The sequence below is a fragment of the Portunus trituberculatus genome, chromosome 40, assembly GCF_017591435.1.
Source record: "Portunus trituberculatus isolate SZX2019 chromosome 40, ASM1759143v1, whole genome shotgun sequence".
Lineage (NCBI taxonomy): Eukaryota > Metazoa > Arthropoda > Malacostraca > Decapoda > Portunidae > Portunus > Portunus trituberculatus.
Window position 1 is genome coordinate 22,991,972 of NC_059294.1, and position 22,500 is coordinate 23,014,471.

General features: G+C 37.8%; 1 protein-coding gene across 3 annotated transcripts in view; it reads right to left on the reverse strand.

Moving 5' to 3' along the window:
- Nucleotides 1–22,500, reverse strand: part of LOC123515909 (neural-cadherin-like) — a 163,760-nt gene that overhangs the window by 56,470 nt on the left and 84,790 nt on the right. For all 3 annotated transcript variants that reach the window (XM_045274806.1, XM_045274803.1, XM_045274804.1), the window contains exons 2-4: nucleotides 15,300–15,431; nucleotides 6,911–7,026; nucleotides 1,922–2,086 (exon numbers count right to left, since the gene is read on the reverse strand). In XM_045274806.1, the coding sequence (XP_045130741.1) occupies nucleotides 1,922–2,086; nucleotides 6,911–7,026; nucleotides 15,300–15,431 (413 nt within the window). The remainder of the gene's footprint in view (nucleotides 1–1,921; nucleotides 2,087–6,910; nucleotides 7,027–15,299; nucleotides 15,432–22,500) is intronic.

A 22,500-nucleotide genomic window follows, 5' to 3' on the forward strand; every position in this document is an offset into this window, starting at 1 on the left:
AGTGAAAATTAAGTTAGAGAAGGTTAGATTGAAGATTGAAGAAAGTAGGTGAGAGAAGGTAAGAGAAGTGGACAGTTAGAGGAGGGGATGTAAAGGAAAATGGACAGTAATGATGGGGAAGTAGAGGAAAATGTAAAGTAAAGACGCGAAGAGTATGGAAAAATAGACAGTGAGAGTGCAAAATTAAGGGAAAATACAAGTTAGGGATGGAAAAGTGAAGATAGATAAGTAAGGAAAAATGGACGAGAAGGAAAAAAAAAAAATACGAGAAAAATAAATATGGAGAAGATTAGAGGGAAAATGGACAGTAGGAGAGGGAAAGAGAAAGTAGGAAGGGTAAGGGAAACGTATGAGGGAATAAGTTAAGAGGTTAAAGAAAGAGAAGTGGTGAAAGTTAACGGGAGTATGGGAGAAGGGAGGAGGAAGTGTAGGAGGGAGAGTAAAGGATAAATGGTTAGGACATAAAGGGAGGTGCGGTGGAAGGGGGTAATGATAAATGGAGAGTAGGAACATAGTAATGGCAAGTAACAAAAGGATGGGTATGATGATAAAAGACAGGGGAAAGGGAAGGAAAGGGAATAAAGGTGGAGAAGGGAAAGGAAGGGGGAGGGGGAGAAGCGTGAATCTGAAATAAGTAATCAGCGCAGCGAATGAAGAAAAAAGTAGCGTAACTAACGGGCCAGGGAAAATAACCGGAAAATAAGTAACTACTGACCCACAAGATAATTCAACTGACCTCAATATTCTCTCTCTCTCTCTCTCTCTCTCTCTCTCTCTCTCTCTCTCTCTCTCTCTATCCCTTTTCATTAATTATTCGTATCACATTCATTTTTTTTTTTTATATAATTTCTTTAGTTCTTCCTTCTCCTCGTTCGCTGTCACTCATGTCCTTCCCTTCTTTATCGCCTCCATTCCTCCTGCCTGGTCTTCCCTTGGCTTCACCTAATCCTTCTTCTCACCAACATTAATCAGTAAATACGAGAAAAGATTATTATTTTTTTTTCAGAAGTTTCCCTCGTAGCCCATATTACTGACTGAATATTCTCTATTAACTTTTAAATTCTAAGGTGGTATTAGTTTTTATTTGTTCCACTTCCACTGTTTTCTTTCTTTCTTGTTTCTCACTTCTGCATCACTCTTTTATTCCATTTCTTTCTTTGTTTTGCTCTTTTTAGCCTTCCTACAAGCCTCTCTTATCAGTCTGTCCTGCATGTCCAAAACTTTCCTTTCTTCCATTTCCCTTTTGACTAGCATGAACCTCTCCATCCTCCTTTTCTTTTCTTTTTCTCTTCCATCCTTCCATTTTTGCATCTCTTGTTGTTCTTTGCTTGTAACCTTTGAACGAAGCTGTCTGTCTACGTTCATCTCTCTCTCTCTCTTTCTCTCTGGCCCATATTCTGAAACACTTCCACGCTGCACCTTCACTATTTTCAAAGGGCTTTAGTTGAAGTGACAAGGGTTTTTAAGGATGTTTCTGTAATTCTAGTGACATGTTAACAAGATTTTTATTGTATCAACAGGAAAAATACTCTTTATAACTCACCTATTTATACCTGTGGTCTTCAAAAATAGTCGTGTGGTGATAGAGAAAAGCGTTTTTTTTAATATGGACACCTCTCTCTCTCTCTCTCTCTCTCTCTCTCTCTCTCTCTCTCTCTCTCTCTCTCTCTCTCTCTCTCTCTCTCTCTCACCTCTCACCTTTCTTTTCCCTTATCCCTCACCTGAGTATCATTTCTTCCATCCTCAACTCTCCCCTCCTTTCAGCTTTCCTTCGGCCAAATCTAACATTTCTCCCCTTCTTTCAGTTCTCAATTCCCTTCATCAAATTCTCTTTTCCCTCACCTCTCCCCTTTTAATTATTTTTTTATATCCCTCAGATCTATCCCTCTCACTTGCTTTTCCTCCCTCCACCTTTACTTACCTTCGCTAGAGGCAACGGGAGGTCGCGATCATCTTCCTCGATCACAGTTACTCTGGGATACGGGCGCAGGAAAACAGGCGGGTTGTCATTTACGTCCGTCACCACAATTCGCAACAGGGCGTGTGCAGCGAACCCTCCAGCCTCACCCACCACTACGATCTCGTGCTGTATATGTGGGAGGGGATTAGGTAGGTCGGGCGTGTAAGGCTGGGTGTGCAGGGTGTGTGTGTACTGGTGGGTATGGTTGGGTGGGTTGGTGATGGAAGTTAGTGGTAAAATGGAGAAATTTGTATGCATTTTTATAATTTTGCCAATAAACTAAGTCGAGGTGTGTGTGTGTGTGTGTGTGTGTGTGTGTGTGTGTGTGTGTGTGTGTGTGTGTGTGTGTGTGTGTGTGTGTGTGTGTGTGTGTGTGTGTGTGTGTGTGTGTGTGGCATTAAAAAGTAACTAAAGAACGCTTGAGCGAGTTTTCAATTACTGTTCGGACAGCAGCCAGCATTGTTCACCTGATTACATGCTGCTGCCGGTCTGGTAAGTGTGGACGTTAGCATTGCGTGCCACTTGTTTCCTTGCTGCTGAATCTGTTTGTTGCCTTGTTTTTCACACACTTACCTCTAGTATCTTCAGAAGTGACTTGGCGTTTGGACCAATAGTGACTGATGACCAAACAAAGGCATTACATTCTTTATATGCAAAACCAAAAGAAGGAAAAAATACAGGTACCTTTCTTTGTCTAATGATGATGATGATGATGATGATGGTGGTGGTGGTGGTGATGGTGGTGGTGGTGATCGTTGAAAGCACATGATTTAGTTTTTGTTAACGACCAGAAACTAATTTTGATGTAATTAATATTCCTACACTTCAATCCTATTTTTCTTGTCATTAGAATCATCCTTATGAGAAATAATGATAATAATAATGCTAATGATAATAAATGATAATAGTAACAATTACGATACTACTGTTACTACTATTACTTCTTCTACTACTACTCCTACTACTACTAGTAATAATAATAATAATAATAATAATAATAATAATAATAATGATAATAATAATAACAATAATAATAATAATAACAATAACAATAATAATAATAATAATAATGATAATGATCGTAATAAAATATAATAATAATAATCTTCAACCTATCATCAGTAATAGTACATATTGACTCCTCACTGTCTCTTTAACAATAATGTATAAGAGGTCGGTAGTGAATCTAATCTCTCTCTCTCTCTCTCTCTCTCTCTCTCTCTCTCTCTCTCTCTCTCTCTCTCTCTCTCTCTCTCTCTCTCTCTCGCTTAATTTCCCATGACCTGCCAGTCGCTGCCAGTTTGCTGCATGACAGTCGTGCAGGGAGCCAGGGCCAGACTGCGTGCTGCTGATCGACCCCTCATATCATAATAATATCACGGCGGTGGGGCTGGTGCAGTAATAATAATAATAATAATAATAATAATAATAATAATAATAATAATAATAATAATAATAATAATAATAATAATAATAATAATAATAATAATAATAATAATAATAATAATAATAATAATAATAATAATAATAATAATAATAATAATAATAACAAACAATAATAATAACAACAACAACAACAACAACAACAACAACAAGTAAAACAATATAATCACCAAGTCATACGAAGAACAATAATAATAAGCAATAAAAGTACCTCGTTATAAAAAAAGAGATAACCTAACCCTGAAGAGGAGGGGACAGGGAGGGAGGGAGAGAGAGAGAGAGAGAGAGAGAGAGAGAGAGAGAGAGAGAGAGAGAGAGAGAGAGAGAGAGAGAGAGAGAGAGAGAGAGAGAGAGAGAGAGAGAGAGAGAGAGAGAGAGAGAGAGAGAGAGAGAGAGAGAGAGAGAGAGAGAGAGAGAGAGAGAGAGAGAGAGAGAGAGGGGGAGGAGAGGAAGGAGTGCCGGGCATATGCAGCACAACCATTCGTGCATATTATTCCTGAATGAGAAAATGAAAATTACTTCTATTTTTCCCACTCGTATTGGGGACTCGGCCGAGGCTTACGGCCCCTGAGAGGGCAGTAACTCGAGGCCAACTCTCATCTCGCCTGAATGAGCATCACAGACTCTAATCAGAATTCATACCAACACATTTTTACCTGCAGCGGAACCAAATCCTAGAGAAAAATATGTAAAAAAAAAAAAAAAATACAATGAATAACTACGACTGGGAATATGTATAAGAGGAAAGGCCTGGAGTGTTCTTACAGGCTGTGAATGAGCAGCAGTCTTTAAACCTTTCAGTACCGTGACACGTTTTCATATTAATTCTGCTAACTTTTTGGTGATTTTATACAGCTCCAGAAACTCATGTGGAGGATTGAAATAGTGGAGACTGTTGCCATTAATCTTCTAATCTCCATAGACCCTTCCAATGTCAATAAAACGATCTAATCGTAGCCAAATCTCAAGGTAAAAATGTGTCCTAGTATTGAAGGGGTTAACCGCCTTCTAGAAGTCTTTGAGGTGTTGCCATTAATCTTTTGACCTCTATAGACCTTTCCAATGTCAATAAAACTGTCTAATCGTAGCCAAATCTCAAGGTAAAAATGTGTCCCATTATAGAAGGGGTTTACCGCCTCCTAGAAGTCTTCGGGGTGCATGAACGGTCTATGGGTCTGTGAAAGAGAGAATGCCAAAGTCCCTCTGATGAAGGAGAGAGGTTTTCCTGGTGGTCCGCTTAAGCTTGGGGTCAGTGAACTCTAGCCTTCGATAATCTCATCCAAGAAACGAGAGAAACGGAGAAGGCGGGCAGAAAAGTAAGGAAGAGTGTAGAAAAGTAAGAAAAAGTAAGGAAAAAACAAATAGAGAGAGGGAAAAGATAGGGATGTGTGTGAAGAAGTAAAAATGAAGAGTATTAGTGTCAGGAAAAGGGAAATTAGAGATAAAGGAAAAAGGAAGAATGTAAGAATATAGGTAAAGGGGAGTGAGTAAAGGGCAGAAAAGTAAAAGCACGTGGAAAAAAATGAGGAGGAAAAATATAAAGAAGTATGTAAAAAGAAAAAAATAAAGGAAATTAGAGCCAGGAAAAAAAAGAGAAAATCACAGGTAAAGGAAAAAAGACGAACATTAGAAAAAAAAGTTAAAAGAAAAAATGAGAGGAGATAGGCATGAAGTGAATAATAGAAGACTAAAAAAGAAAAAAAAAGAAGGGAAGGCCACAAAAGTCAATACAGGACAGTGAAGAAAATGAAAGCAGAGAAGAGAAGGATATGAAAATAAATAAAGATTGACAGAAAATAGAAAAAAAATAAGAGCAGAAGGTTGAGAATTTATAATATAGCAAGTGAAAAGAGAAAACTAAAAGGAAGTCAGATATAGAACATTTCTGAGTAAAAATAATTACACAAGGAAATTAAAAGAAAAAGAATGAAAACTAACACAGCCCTTGAACAAACAATCAGAGAGATAAGTAAGAAAGTCGAATAAAAGAGGTAAATAATGAAAACAAAAGAAGTAAGAATAAAATAAATCATGAAGTAAATGGAACAGATTGGTTATAAAGTAAAGCAGAGAGAGAGAGAGAGAGAGAGAGAGAGAGAGAGAGAGAGAGAGAGAGAGAGAGAGAGAGAGAGAGAGAGAGAGAGAGAGAGAGAGAGAGAGAGAGAGAGAGAGAGAGAGAGAGAGAGAGAGAGAGAGAGAGAGAGAGAGAGAGAGAGAGAGAGAGAGAGAGAGAGAGAGAGAGAGAGAGAGAGAGAGAGAGAGAGAGAGAGAGAGAGAGAGAGAGAGGACGCATCTTGTCTTTCCCCCGCGAATAAAAGCACAGAAGAAAGGTACTCCCAGTCCCCTCGCTTCATCTCTTTCAGTCACCTTTTACGATGCGCGGGAAATATGATGGTGGCATTCCTCAAAACCAGCGGAAGCACGGGAGGACGAGAGGCCAGACTGTTCCTCCTCTCTCTCTCTCTCTCTCTCTCTCTTACTACCGGGAGGAATAAGATAAGGAAATAAAAACAGCAAAAAAACAGCAAAAAAAAAGTAAATAAATAAAATTGAAAAAAAAAAGGAAAACAGAGACGGGAGAGGAAAGAACTTAATCACGGTGTAAGGAACATTCCCCGTCACATAAATAGGCAACCATAATGCAAGGAGTGTGTTAGTGAGGGTGGAGGTGGAAGGGAGAGGAAAAAAAATTAGACCAAGCGTTAAGGCGATTGAAATACAGGGGTGTGGTGGGGTTGGATAAGCGAAAAGTCTAGTTAGTACATTGGGGGAGAGAGCAGAGAGAGAGAGAGAGAGAGAGAGAGAGAGAGAGAGAGAGAGAGAGAGAGAGAGAGAGAGAGAGAGAGAGAGTAAACAGGGGAACAGAGAGAGAGAGAGGACAGACTGAGAGGACGAACAGACAGAGAGACAGAGAGAACAGACAGAGAAAACAGAGAGACATTGACCAAAACATGACAGGGAAAAAAGAAAAGAACGGAAAAAGGAAAACAAAAGACTTACCCGATCACAAAATTGTTGCAAGGGAAAATATGACACAAAGTATAAGAAGCGATATTAAATTCTCCTTCCCTAGCAAAACAAAACAAAAAAAGCTAAATTTCTCAAGTGTTTTGCTTTACTGCCTACCTGTATGCTTGTACCCGCTTCCTACCTGCTTTCCTTTCTTGACTCAACCCTGCCAGTGCCCTGTTAGCCTCTGTTCGTATACCTCCATGATACAAAGGACCTTCCAACCGGCAGCCAAGGAAAAAGGAGGAAAAGGAAGGAAGGAAGGAAGGAAGGAAGGTAAAGGAGGAGGAGGAGGAGGAGGAGGAGGAGGAGGAGGAGGAGGAGGAGGAGGAGGAGAGGAAGAAGAAGAGGAAAAAAAAGGAGAAGAACAACAACAACAACAACACAAAACAAAAACACAAAACAAAAACCAAACAAGAACAACACAACGATGAAACATTTACCACCACTGCCACCACACTACCACCACCACCACCACCACCACCATCACCGCCTTACCTCCCTCCTGTCCTCGTAGTCCAGCTTGGCGGCAAGGGAGATGACGCCGGACTGCTGACCAATGGAGAAAAGTAACCCTGTGCTCTCTCCAGTCAGCGCGTATCTCACTGGTGTCCCTGGGGAGAAAAAGAGAGCGAGAGCGAGAGCGAGAGAGAGAGAGAGAGAGAGAGAGAGAGAGAGAGAGAGAGAGAGAGAGAGAGAGAGAGAATTATATTTAGATTCACTACCGACCTCTCATGTATTGTTATTAAAGAGACAGTGAAGGCGACAAGGTAACGAGATAAGGAAACATTGAGAAGAAATAAAGAAGGCGATAAATGGCGAGACAAGGAAATAATGAAAAAGGAAATGAAGAAGTTGAGAGAGAGAGAGAGAGAGAGAGAGAGAGAGAGAGAGAGAGAGAGAGAGAGAGAGAGAGAGAGAGAGAGAGAGAGAGAGAGAGAGAGAGAGAGAGAGAGAGAGAGAGAGAGAGAGAGAGAGGAGGTAGCGGTTTGGAGGGAGGGGAAGCAGGAAGGTATGTTGTCAATGCAAGCTCCTCCTCTTAAAAAAAAAAAAAAAAAAAAAGAAGAAAAAAAAAAAAAGCTTTTGCCTCCATTACCGGGATTACACGAACGCGACGCGGAGAGCCAATTTTATTTGTCTTCTTTCCCTCTTCTCCTTCCTTCCTTCACTACTTTTATTTCCTCCCTACTTAGCTTCCCTCTTTTATTACCTCTTTTTCTTCTCTCCTGTCTTTTGTGCCCTTTCTTTCCCTCTGTTCTCTTTTATTTGTTTTCTTTCCCTCTTCTCCTTCCTTCCTTCACTACTTTTATTTTCTCCCTTCTTAGCTTCCCTCTTTTATTACCTCTTTTTCTTCCCTCCTGTCTTTCGTGCCCTTTCTTTCCCTCTGTTCTCTTTCTTCCTTTTCTCTCCCACATTCCTTTCTTCTCCCTCCTTCGTAAGCTTCATTTTTTCTACATTTCTACATACTCTTTTTTCCTTTCCTTTCCTTTTCTTCGTTTCTTTTTTATTCCTTTTCTTCCTCTCTTCTTTCGATATTATCATTCTCCTCTTTATTCTTATTCTCCTTTACGTTATCTTCATCTGTTTCTTCTCTCATAATTTACGTCTCTTCCTCCAACCTTTTCTTCCTTCTCTTTTCATACCTTCTTTACTTCCTTTTCTTCCTTCTTTCTCTCTTAATCGCCCCATTTTTCTTATTTTCTTCCTCTCCTATCCCTCGTTTCAATGATTTTTTTCCCCTACTTTTCTGCTTCCTTTTCTCTCCTTTCCAGCCTGTCGCCTTCAGTTCCTTTATCTCTTTTTTTCCTTCCCTCTCTTCCGTGCCTTCCGTTAGTCCTATCTAATTTTCGCCACTCTTAGTTCTCTCCTCCTCCCGTATTAAAAGTAACTGTCCCTAAAATAATGTGAAAAAACAAACTCCATTAAGAAATAAACTCAGTTATACGTTCCTTATGAGATCAATTTTTTTCTCTCCCTTTCTCCTCATAATTTTTCTTTCTTTCCTCCTTCCTCGTATACCAAGGCGAGGAAACTGCAGTGGAGGAGATAAAAAGAAAGGAAATAGATAAAATAAAGGCAGAAAAAGGGGAATTATGTGAAGGGAAGCAAGAGAAGAGGAAAAGAAGAGTGCGATAAAAGAGGAAAGCGAAGGAAAAGGAAGGAATACAGAGAAGGATAATGGAGGAAGTGGAAAGAAAGAGGAATCTAAATTAAGACGAGAGGAAAGGATGGAAAAAAAAAAAAGGAAAAGAGTAAAACAAGATAAGAGAGAGACGTCAAAAGAAAAAAAAAAAGGAAGACAGAGAAGAAGGAGAACGTGCACAGAAAGAGAAAAATTTAAAGTAAAGCAAGGAATGTAATGGAAGAGAAGAGGAGGAGAGGAAAGGATACAAGAAAAGAGGAACAGGGAATGGCTGGAGGGACACAACACTGATGGAAGGATTCAGAAGAGAGACTGAGGCAAAGAAAATGTTATCATAAAAAAGTGTCGAGGCATGTGTTTTGGTGTCGATGAGTCAGGGGAGGGAGTATGAAGTGCAGAAGAGGGGGGAATAACTTATGGAAAGAAAAAAGGATGGAGACGCTGCGTTTTCCTTAGTCTCTCTTGAAGCCTTTGTCGCTGTTTACACTGGGCTCGGTGCTAAGGGCTCGGTGTTTGTTGTCGCCGCAGGCAGCAGCTGTGTCCTAAAAGTGGTGCTTCTGGCATGAAAATTTGACGAGATGCGTGTTGTACTTGTCCTGACGTGGTAGCATGGTGAAGTCATGTAGTACTACACTCTCATGTAAGAATTTTGCCTATCGTAGAATGAAGTAGCGAGATTGAGTAGTGAGGTCTTGAGGAAGATAATAGTTTTCCTTTGTTAGCTTCCCGTATGAAAATCGCAATGAGGTTAAGGAACACAACGCCTACGCATTCTGTTTGCTATACAATGATGAGATGAGTCTTAAAATGGAAGATTTGAGTTTTCATTTCAGCAGTACGAAACCCAAGATGAAATTACGTAGTGCAACACTCAGGTTATTTACGTACACATTGTAATTGTGAAAGAAAGACATAGTGAGCTTGAGCAAAAGGGCCACGGAGAAAAGTCGACGTTTTCGTTTTAATAGCCACTATTAAGAAAACGATGGCGAAGTTTTGTAGTGAAGCGTTAAGTTAGGCACACATTCTATTTGTTATAAAATGAAAAGCAAATACTGATTTCAGGTAAAGAGGCTTTGAGGAAGAAGGAATGAGTTTTCGTTTCATCATCTCTTATTACAAAAAACCTGGAAGAAATATGTGGATTGCTCACCATGATAGGAACCAATTCAAGTTAGGTGCGGCATTTATATTTGATTCAAGCCGACAAAGTGAGTTTAGGATAATGGCAACTTAACGAGGAAAATGATTTAAGTTCTCGTCTCTTCGGCCTTCTGTAGAAGTAGTACAATGTTATACCAGAGGTAACGATAGAACATGAAAGAAATGCATATTAAAAAAGGATAAAGAAAGATACGTATCTCCCGCAGGCTCTTAATCTTCAATATAATGGTACCGAAGGTGATGATGGGCGCATCAATGACGTGCATATGCAGACAAGATTGCCTAAACTCTCTCCTTCATTCTCCTTATACGACACCGAAACGATTTTAGTCGGTGTTTTCTCTTGCATCTCTTGGCCTCCACATTTTCTAGTTGATTGGGCGGAGGCACATGAAAGTGCAATTCTGAGTGTAATGGATATTGATTTTATGATTAAAACCAAACGATATCAAACAAACGCTTTAATGCGCAGGATGGAGAACACGAACCTATTTGACATCATAAAACGATAACTGCACTTGCATCTCGAATTATTCTTGATTTTTATGTTTCCTTCTTCCTAACACAGGAATTGTTTCAAAAGAAGACTATCAAGACACCTCAGAAACGAAATTCTCTCGATTCTCTTTTTTCCAATGTGATTTTCTTTTCTATCTCGTGACCCACCCGATATCCTTCCCCATCCGTCACCCGTGGATCGTATCTGGTCTAATTTCTCACCACCCTTACAATTAGGAATCACTCACTATCTTCTACAAAACTATCTATTCTAAATGCATTACAATTCCAATATAATGATACTAAACACAAAATAGTATTTGAAATTAACTAGAAACATTGATGACTCCAATAAATTTTTTTGCAGCATGAATTGCAAATATTAGCAAAGCACACTACATGTTATTTAGCAAAAAAACAAAAACAAAAAAACTTACCTCTGCTAAAGATTAGTGAAAATATAATAAAAAAATAAATAAAGTGAAATTCTTTGGTATGTTTGATAAGTTAACATTTAAGTTTCATTTATGTAATTATATTTTTTTACCTTCATTGATGCACTGAAAATTATAATGAGTCTCTTCTACAGTTTTAACGATCAATTTGTAAACGATGGAAACCAAAGATGAGTTAGCACAAATCATGGAATGCATTAATTAGATCTTAGCAGTATTAAGAACAAAGAACAAAGACTGAAGAGGAGGAGAAATCCCATTAAGATTCAAAGTAAGAGTTCAAGGAGAATAAAGAGGGGAGACATGGGGTTCGTTTTGTGTTGCATTCACTCACAACAGAAAGAGTAAGTACGTGATTTACAAAAATGTAAGAATAATAAGTTTACCACCAGATTTAGCACCGGTGGGATTTCGTTTTCTCTCGGTGTATGCGCCCCAACAAGAGGGAGTGTGAATGAGAGGAGTTTTGCATCGCGCTGCAGGAAACTTACGACAGTGTAAAGTAGGGGAATAATGTCATCATTCTAGGAGATTGGAACGAGCACGTAATAGTGGAAAGGGAAGGGACAGAAAAAGTGTTAAAAATGTTTTGCGTTGGAAAAAGAAGTGCAAAAGTAATAAGGTTAACAGATTTCTTTTTATATGTGATCAATGTATAACTAATATCATAATTTACATATCTTTACTGGGAAGTACAAATGATACATGAGAAATGAGACAGAACTGTTATACAGAGGACTGTCGCTGATCAATTACGCGTAGTTTGTACGGGATGAAGAAAACGGTTTGCTAGTGTCAACTCAATGCTTAACTTTCACTAGAGTCAAATGAGAGAAAGGTTTCAATTAAAGCGAAGATAAATATCACAGGAAAAGCTCAAACGACAACATGGTAGGCTTAATTGTTTGACCTAGATATCTCTATGAAAGAAAATTATGAAACTATTCTGCATTTTTATTGAATGAATGATATAGTTTCAAAGTTTCCTCTGCATTATGGCACTCTAGTTTCCTGTAACGTTAAGGCTTAGGAGATACTCTCTCAAACGTCTTGGTTTTCTTGTATTTCTTACTTTGACGACGGTATTATTGAAAGTGCAACACATACATTCAACTTAAAAACAACAGTACTATAAATGCAATTATAACTTTTTCACTCATTATTTAGAGATCAGGTCTGGACAGGTCCGGACTTTTGGACTACAACCTGCCCTGGAAACACGGCCACAGAGGACACGCCTACCTTCTTAGCCGCATTACACTGAATCACAAATTATCTCACCAAAAAACTGGAAAAAAATAACTAATGATCCAACTTCCGCCACCCCTGCAGACCATTCTCTCCAGCAGTTCCCGCCATTACAACAATAAGGTCTCACACTTCTCTCAAGTCTTCCGCCACATCTTCCTGTCTTTCCGGTACGTCACATCAGCTTTTTGTGACAAATCGGGAAGGATAAAGTTGTTGCAAGTGACAAATTTCGTTAGTTTATAATGAAGAAGTCTCCTTCAGCAAACTGTTCTAGAGTTCATTTTATTGTTTGTGAGACGGCAGAAGAGATGAACGCTGCTTTGCGTTTATCCTCCCGATACATTTCCGCGGTCTTCGGATGTTTTATATATAATAGAAATGAAAATTAAATTAAGTATATTATTAAAATAGGAAAACAATTATAGCCCGCAGCAATATATACTTTACATCACGATTACCTGGACACCATGCCTTATTTTAGACTAATATGGATGCTGCATGGAAACTGCATATAGAAATGCTCAAATATTGTGAAAACATTTTGATAGGAGCTAATTATCCACACGTCAGTTCAACAATACGAGCGATAAATTACAATTTAGCTTCATCGATGCGTGAACGACGATAAAACAAAATTTACGTTTAGAATGACATCTCTTCAGGACTGTAGAGTCATCAGATATGTGTGCTTTCGGTGATGAGAATGGCACGTTAAAGGAGGAGACGGTCACAGGTTAATTAGAAAAAAAAAAAACTAGAGATGCTCGAGAGATTTCATGTGCAGCGATAGGTTATAAAAAAAAAAAAAAGACCGTTGCATCTACAAGCGGTCGACTGTCTCATATATATATATATATATATATATATATATATATATATATATATATATATATATATATATATATATATATATATATATATAACCTTTTACGTTTTCTGTATATTCTATCGAAACAAATTCAATTTAAAAAACTTGATTGAAATCTCAGATTATGAGTAATGACACATTTTGCAATGGAAATTAAATACTCAAGTTGATATATTACAATATATGATGCTGAAGAAACACACACACACACACACACACACACACACACACACACACACACACACACACACACACACACACACACTGATAGTATAAACCATTATAGCTTACGTATAATGCCGTGGGGCACTTAAGATATCTAAAGTAGGATTATGGTGTTTGAAATTTAACAGAATAATATGTATTCATTGAAAAAAAAAAGGTAACAGGAAATTTACAATGTCATCTGTCTGTTAGCAGAAAAAATGTTCGGTCAATATGTAGTCTTGAATCTCACCAAAAGCAAAAGAAAACTATATTGTATCCTCACTCTTCCATTCCTTCCACTAGCAAAGCTCTGAAGCAGCGTGCGCGCCTCTTTTTTCCAAGCTTTCAACTTGAATTCCCCAAGGAAGAGCGTATCAGGACGCCTTGCAATGCGATTTGACCTGGTTATTTGGAATTTTCTGTTTTCCTTCTTTAGTGAGGCGTGTGTGTGACAGTCTGTCGTCCTAAATATATTATAAATCTTTATGAGTCTCTTTTGTAGCACACACACACACACACACACACACACACACACACACACCCGGTAGCTCAGTGGTTAGAGCGCTGGCTTCACAAGCCAGAGGACCGGGGTTCGATTCCCCGGCCGGGTGTAGCCCCTGTTCACCTAGCAGTGAGTAGGTACGGGATGTAAATCGAGGAGTTGTGACCTTGTTGTCCCGGTGTGTGATGTGTGCCTGGTCTCAGGCCTATCCCAAGATCGGAAATAATGAGCTCTGAGCTCGTTCCGTAGCGTAACGTCTGGCTGTCTCGTCAGAGACTGCAGCAGATCAAACAGTGACACACACACACACACACACACACACACACACACACACACACACACACGTTGTCTTCATTATAAGCATATACCTAACTAAACGAAGAGTTAATGACGATGAAAACGTGAATATTTGAAATGTGAAGATAAAATGAGATACGGCATGATTTTCCTAGCTGTCTGTTCCTTACATACTTCTATTCAGCATCAATTACTTTTTCCTTTCACCTGCTGACCTGTGCATTTTTGGAATGAAATAAGGAGCTTTTCTTTAATTCCACTAATATTCATCTAATCTAATAAAAAACGCACCTGCTCAACCTTCCCATTTTTTACCTAAATAGTTACGCACACAAGATGTATTTCTTTCTAACAGTGCAACTAATACACACAAACTCTTCTACACTCTGACGATGACACAATCCGCAACCATACACGGGAGAGATCGATGGGGTGATCTAGTGAGTGTGGTGGGGGAAAGGGACAACTGGCACAGCTGAGGAGAAGGCTACAGGTCTGAATCAACAAAGAGGCTGGTGATAATGGTGACGCTGCTGGAGGTGGGATAAGATAGTGCACAGGTGGTGTAAGATGATGTATTGTTGTAAGACGAGCGAGGCAGTATGATGAAGACGTGTGTATGTATCATCATCAGCATATGAAGGTGACGGTAGTGTTGATAAGGTAAAATAGAGAATAGATGTTAAGAAGGTGTAATGTTGTAGAGAGAAAGAGAGCGAGGAGAGGTGGGGTACCCTAAAGTGGAAACGTGACTATGCATACTTACACATACACTTTCATTTAGTCACTTAGTAAAGCCTGTCTTATTATTCATTACAAAGAGATGAGGTAGGAAAGATGCACAGACAGACAAGTTGATGGAGAGATAGCCCGGCAGATAGACAGACACGAAGACAGTGAATGATAGATGAGACAAATATACGTCGACTATCAGACTGTAAAAAGAGGGAAATATACAAGAAAAAAAAAAAAAAAAAACACATGCAAACTGAGAGGCACATACAAGTACAGAGGCATTTCAGTACAAAGGCAAACAGACACAGGTAAGCAATCAAGCAGTCAACTTCCCTCACGCACAGACACCGCATAAACCAGTCAGTCAGCCACAGAGAGGACAAGTGAAACAGCTGATGCATGTTAAGGAACAAACTATAACGGCTAACTAGCGAGCCGGTCAGCGCGATACACCAAGAAGCGTTTGTCTAAGATGGACAGTGAAGCAAAATCAGACGGTGAGACAGACAGACAGACCGTAGTGTAAAGAAACGATCAGACAGAAGGAGATTAAGGTAGTTAGGAAGAAAAATAAACAAGCTGTATGATGAATATGCAGCAATGATGTAAATACAGATATACAAAAGGATACAATGAGAAAGTCATACACACACACACATACACACACACACACACACACACACACACACACACACAAAGTAATTCAACAAGTAAGACTGTAGGGATAAAGACAAACATCCACACAATAAGGATACACCGTCACTCACCCTGCCCGTGCACTGCCCTGACGGTGGCGAGGGAGGCTGAGAGTGGTGCGTCCTCAGGCACCACCACACAGTACTTGGTCTGGGTGAAGGCGAGGGGCGTCCCTTCAGCGTCACCCGTCAGGAGGCGTGTGGCTGCGGAAAGAAGAGAAAGAATTAGGCTAAATATGAACCTGGCTTTGTGTGTGTGTGTGTGTGTGTGTGTGTGATCACCACCGACGTCGGAGATTTTTTTTACCTCCTCGGGAAATGCAAAGCGAAATCTATGAATGCGAGTGTATTTACTTTCATGCTCGTCAGAAATGTAAGCATTAATTGAGGTTGAGGCAATATTTGCTAAGAAAGAAAGAGAGACGTGTAGTAGGTACAGGGATTTGTTGATTTTCCATTTAATAATAACTAATCTTCCACGATTTAAAGTGCAATATGTGTTGTTTGTTACATCTAATTCTCACATGCATACGATATGAAAAATAAAAGACCATTTTTTTCTTCTTCCTTTTTTTTCAATACTCGTTTCATCGTTAAAACTCGTAATATCCACGCGATATTTCAAACTTTACTATTTTATAATACTTTGTAGCGATACACTACAATCTGGAATTGATGAATGAACAACCAACACACGTTCTATTTATACACAAGACCACCGTTAATGATAAAATTATGTCAACTTTAATATAGAAACTATAAACGCAGAATTTTACAACTATATTACTTTCCCAGTAAACCATACTTCCCTCGGGCGCGAATTAACATGGTGGGGCTCATTACAGTAACTTTTTAATAAACCTTCATAATTTGCTCTCGGCTTTCCCAAGCGTAGTCATGAACCACTTCGGAAGTAAACAAATATCTGTCTTTACGAAGAATTGGAATCGAGTACTAAATTTGGGTCTTCGCTCTAGGGTATTTTTTTTTCTCCGGTCTTCTCTTTATTTCTCTTTCACTTCCTTCTTCTTTCCGTTCTCCATTTCCTTTTCCCCTCGATACCAAACCCCTTATGGTTCATCTCTCGTAAGAACGTTTCCTTCTCAGGGATGAAGAGAGAAGTTTTTAAACGGAGAAAGAACCTCCCAGAAAACCTGAACGTCTTACAAGTGAGTATAATTTTCAGCAGACACAGATGAACGGCTGGAGATGCGTGTATTTATAATGTTGTTTATATTGATGTGTCTGTTTCTTTCGTCACTGAAACCCATTACTATCAACACTTTCTGCTTTACACAATACATGTTTCCTGTGTACATCCATTTGCGTGATTGCATTGCCTCTAACATAATTCACATCCTAGAATATAAATCTCTCTATGTTTAAGTACGTATGTATTAATTCATTCTTCAACTAAGAACTGCCATCACTAGTTTTCAAATCACACCAGACGTCACTATTCCTACACATACATTTCATATTCGTAGCATTTATCCATCCCAGTTCACGTTGTGGAATTACTATTTATCCTTTCAGCGTTCGTATCTTTAGGTCGCTTTTCTTCCTTGGATGAAATTCTTCAACGTTTTCTCGTGTTCAGACATATCGTGCATGATATATTCTTTTCTTCTTCACAATGATAACCAATATATTTCCAACTATACTTTCTTTGCGAATGCAGGACATCCTTGTGTGTGTGTGTGTGTGTGTGTGTGTGTGTGTGTGTGTGTGTGTGTGTGTGTGTGTGTGTGTGTGTGTGTGTGTGTGTGTGTGTGTGTGTGTGTGTAATTCACCACGGTCGTATTCTGGTCACCCAGCCAGTCTTTCCCATTACGGAGCGAGCTCAGAGCGTGTATGTGTGTGTGTGTGTGTGTGTGTGTGTGTGTGTGTGTGTGTGTGTGTGTATGTATATATATATATATATATATATATATATATATATATATATATATATATATATATATATATATATATATATATATATATATATATATATATATATATATATATATATATCACTAACTGAAGCAATTAAGATATGTACAGATAATTTGTTTCGTGATGCTGAATAGATACAAGGAATTAATAAGGAACAATTTAAATACATGTTTACTGAAATTAGCAGTAGAGTATAGCTTTTCCATTTTTAACGATAACTATTATAAACATTGCAATGGGACTAACGCCTTCCTTTGTCATAATGAAAAGCTCTGCTTAGACAATTTCCTTACTCATTTCAAACCTATGTTTTACTGTAGATATGTTCACGACAATTTCTAGCTTTTAAGTTCCACAATCATATAACAGAATTTTTATCCTACTTAAATGAGCTGCACTAAAACATCAAATTCACTTCAGAGATTGAATAAAACTCGTCTCTTTCCTTTCTACCATTCAGTTTGTACCAACCGCTTGGTGAGCAAACCGCTTCAGTCTGCTACTCGAGATCACGCCCATGACAAGGATCACCCGATATATGTATGAAAGTGTGTATGATTTCAGACTTGCGTGATATGATATGAATGCTTTCCCTATGTATATATGCAATACGTAGTGATGCTACGTAGCCACCCTGAGTACTTGTGAATTATCCCTCCCTCCCCCGTGCCCTGACAAAGGACAATAATTTTGAAATAGGATTAGGATCCCTGTGTGAATAAAGCGTGTATGGAATTATGAGCATGTATATAATGTTATTATTAAAAAAAAAAAAAAAAAAAATTAATTACAAAAAAATGAAAACTACATTATGTAGATAAATAATTGTATACATTTGGAACAAGCAAATTGAAAGAGTAATTAATTAAAAATAATAAAAAAAAAATAATCAAAATGGCCAGGATGATAGTAAAAAAAAAAAAAAAAAAATGTTTATGGAGGTTGGGTGGCTAAGGGGTTGGCTCGTGGTCGTAACGGCGCGAGTTCGACCCTGACCCACGGCTGTTACTTTGTGAGATTGGTGGTGTTTTCTCTTCAACCAAGCTAAGGCTTAGCCACGAGCTGACATGTCTGCCTTAATGACCCTTGTGCAGTCGATAGGCATGAAGCCTCTGCCTTTGCTTTGTTTTGTTCAGTGGTAGGAGTGACATGGAATTGCTCATACTTGAAAGTATCGCGCAGTCCGTGTAGCACTCTGACACTGGCAGCCATGAATCATCCCTACCTGTACTCTGCTTCTAACCAATAGTCCACGGTGGGCCCTTGTAGAATTTCACTGTTTATTTATGTTTTTATAATATATATATATATATATATATATATATATATATATATATATATATATATATATATATATATATATATATATATATATATATATATATATATATATATATATATATATATATATATATATATATATATATATATATATATATATATATATATATATATATATATATATATATATATTATAAAAACATAAATAAACAGTGAAATCTACAAGTCCACTGGGCCCTTGTAGAATTTCACTGTTTATTTATGTTTTTATAATATATATATATATATATATATATATATATATATATATATATATATATATATATATATATATATATATATATATATATATATATATATATATATATATATATATATATATATATATATATATATATATATATATATATATATATATATATATATATATATATATATATATATATATATATATATATATATATACTTGTTTAAGTGTAGTTCCGCCAAAACATAAAACGTAAAGGGTGAAGAAAAGTCGCAATAATAACACAATTTCAGCTTGTTGTGACGTTTCGTGATACACAAAATCTCATTTCAAACACTACAAGAACACGTGTGCAGAGTAAATGTGGGAGCGTACGTCCTCCCACCAGAGATCTCCAGGACAAAAGAGGTCCTGAGCACGAAATTTGCTCTTATAAACCCTAGCCTTGACACCGTCTTCTATCAAACCTACCTAATCCATACATTTCTAAAAAAGCTAAAATTTAAATCCCTTATGAATCTTAAAAGAGAGAATTTTTTTTTATACACTATATATATATATATATATATATATATATATATATATATATATATATATATATATATATATATATATATATATATATATATATATATATATATATATATATATATATATATATATATATATATATATATATATATATATATATATATATATATATATATATATATATATATATATATATATATATATATATATATATAAACATGAGTTTAGGAAGGAATGGATAAAAGCAAAAGAACCTAGATGGAAAGGAACAAAGAGATGTGACATGTAAGAAACTATAGAATAACATTTAGCTGGATGAATGATTTTTATCTGTTAAGATTAGATTTATATTTAGAAATGCATAGTGATTCAGCAATTCCTAATTCAGATAATGTCCTGGGTTTATACAAAATTTTGAAGTCCTTTTCCCTAAAAGCATGATCTAACTCTCTTGAGTGATTTTTTATGACAGAAAAACCTGGATTTAAGATCTGCTTGGCAGTAAACTTTTAAAATTGGCCAAACAGAATCAAATAAGTGACCGGTTACTTTCTCGTTATATTTCTCTTTAACTTATAAAATACAGATTCTCACAGATAAACAGATGTCAGATGTGAAAAAAAATCACTGGAACTTAATTACCTTAACAATCTAAAATATTTCTCTTTTGATGTTATAGGTTATCAGTTCTAATGGATTAACAGTTGCATGCTAAAATAGAATACAGTTCGGTAACGCTCCCCTTATTTTTTTCAAGTTTCTATTGTTTCATCACCTATTATTTTCTTATGTTCACGTGTAGAGATTGGAGCTTGTGCTCCCGTTATTCGACTCCACCCCAGACTGCATATCGGCGCCACAATTGCTAAGGCTGTCTAAATGTGACGAGACATCCCCAGTTAACTTACCAACTAAATTCATGGGTTGTGAAAGTCACGTATTGTTTGCTGAGATAATGATATGTTGAGAAGGAGCATTGGTGTGGTGTTACGCTTTACACGACAGAATATACTATGGCATTTAGATTTTCTTGGCAGTTTTTAGTGTAGAAATTGAAGGATTTAAAAAAATATATTCATGAACCAAGATGAAACTCAAAACTTGAAATGAAAAAAATAAAAAGTTGTCAAAGAATGATGAATATTTTGCCAAACACTTCAACCACGCACTGGAATCCAAAACACTAAACTTAATAACATAAATATAGGTAATTAATAAAAACAGGTATTTTAATGGATTACATAATCATCACCGTAAAAACCATTAAAGCAACAAACACGACTATGTTCTAAGCCTTGATGCGCAAGAGGTAGGTGAGAGAAATCCTTCCAAATAACATAACACAAAAAATGAATACGAGGAAAGAACACGCTTGTCCAGTAAAGAAGCCAAGATAACATTTGCCAGCCCCTCACACGCCTGGTTATAGACAACGGGGGAGCCTGGCCTTTGCGACCGAGCCGGGAGAAAAAGAGGAATCAGGTAGTGGATTAGTTTACGTAAAACCAAACAAATAAATATCAAAATAGATAGATAATAAAAACTAGTAAGAATAATATTGATAGTTTGATAAGATGATGATGATGAGAGAGAGAGAGAGAGAGAGAGAGAGAGAGAGAGAGAGAGAGAGAGAGAGAGAGAGAGAGAGAGAGAGAGAGAGAGAGAGAGAGAGAGAGAGAGAGAGAGAGAGAGAGAGAGAGAGAGAGAGAGAGAGAGAGAGAGAGAGAGAGTAAATTTGAAAGTCAGAAATACATGCTTTTTTTGTTTTTTCTTGCTTTTTCAGGTAGTATAAGTACAATCTACAGTTTTTTTTTGTATTCTTTCCTAGATATGCCACTGAGTTTTGGCTACAACATTTCAGGTCTTAAATATACACACAGGCGCTGACCTTTCCTTAGAACGCTCCAATAAATTATGGAAATGTCAGTGTTCTCTGAAGTGGATTTCATGACACCCGTAAAGCACACCTTTATGTTAACAATTCCTCAAAATTCATAGAAATCTTCATTTCCACCCAAAATACACTTATATTTATTTTCGCCAATAGTTTATGTATCTATAATATTTTGAACTTACTCAATCCCACAACAAACCAAGTACACACACACACACACACACACACACACACACACACACACACACACACACACACACACACACACACACACACACACACACACACACACACACACACACACACACACACACACACACACACCGCGTAGTGTAGTGGTTAGCACGCTCGACTCACAATCGAGAGGGCCGGGTTCGAGTCCCGGTAAGCGGCGAGGCAAATGGGCAAGCCTCTTAATGTGTAGCCCCTGTTCATCTAGCAGTAAATAGGTACGGGATGTAACTCGAGGGGTTGTGGCCTCGCTTTCCCGGTGTGTGGAGTGTGTTGTGGTCTCAGTCCTACCCGAAGATCGGTCTATGAGCTCTGAGCTCGCTCCGTAATGGGAAGACTGGCTGGGTGACCAGCAGACGACCGAGGTGACACACACACACACACACACACACACACACACACACACACACACACACACACACACACACACACACACACACACACACACACACACACACACACACACACACACACACACACACACACACACACACACACACACACACACACACACACACACACACACACACACACACACACACACACACACACACACACACACACATGGCCCACAGTTTGTACTTCACAAGTGCCATGGAGTTCTCCAGAATACTCAGAGAAAGATGCTGTTTGTTTATACTTCACTTACGACTTTATGGTATATAGTTTTCGTTTTCACTAGGAGAAATAATTGTATATATATCTTGCAACAATTGTAATGCACATTTTAATACCTCTCTCTCTCTCTCTCTCTCTCTCTCTCTCTCTCTCTCTCTCTCATCATTGTCGTCACCATATCAAACTATCAGTATTATTCTCACTAGTTTTTATCATTTACTTATTTATATGTTCACTTATTTCATTTGCAATATCTCTGTGCTTCTCTTGAGCCTCCAACTGCACCATCTAAGCGACCAGCACTACCTTTCCTTCATTTCCGTCTTGGCCTCCACACGTGCAACCCTTCGCCCTCCAAATCTTCTCTATAAAGTCCCCTTCCAAAGGTCTCATTCTCGACTCTGTGCCTCGCGTCAACTTCCATTAACTTTCGTGTGCTGCTGTCTACTGCGCACCCAAATAATGAACCCTACCACTCTTCGCTTCTCACCATTAAGTACTAACTCGGCATTTTCTGAACTTTAATGTTAATG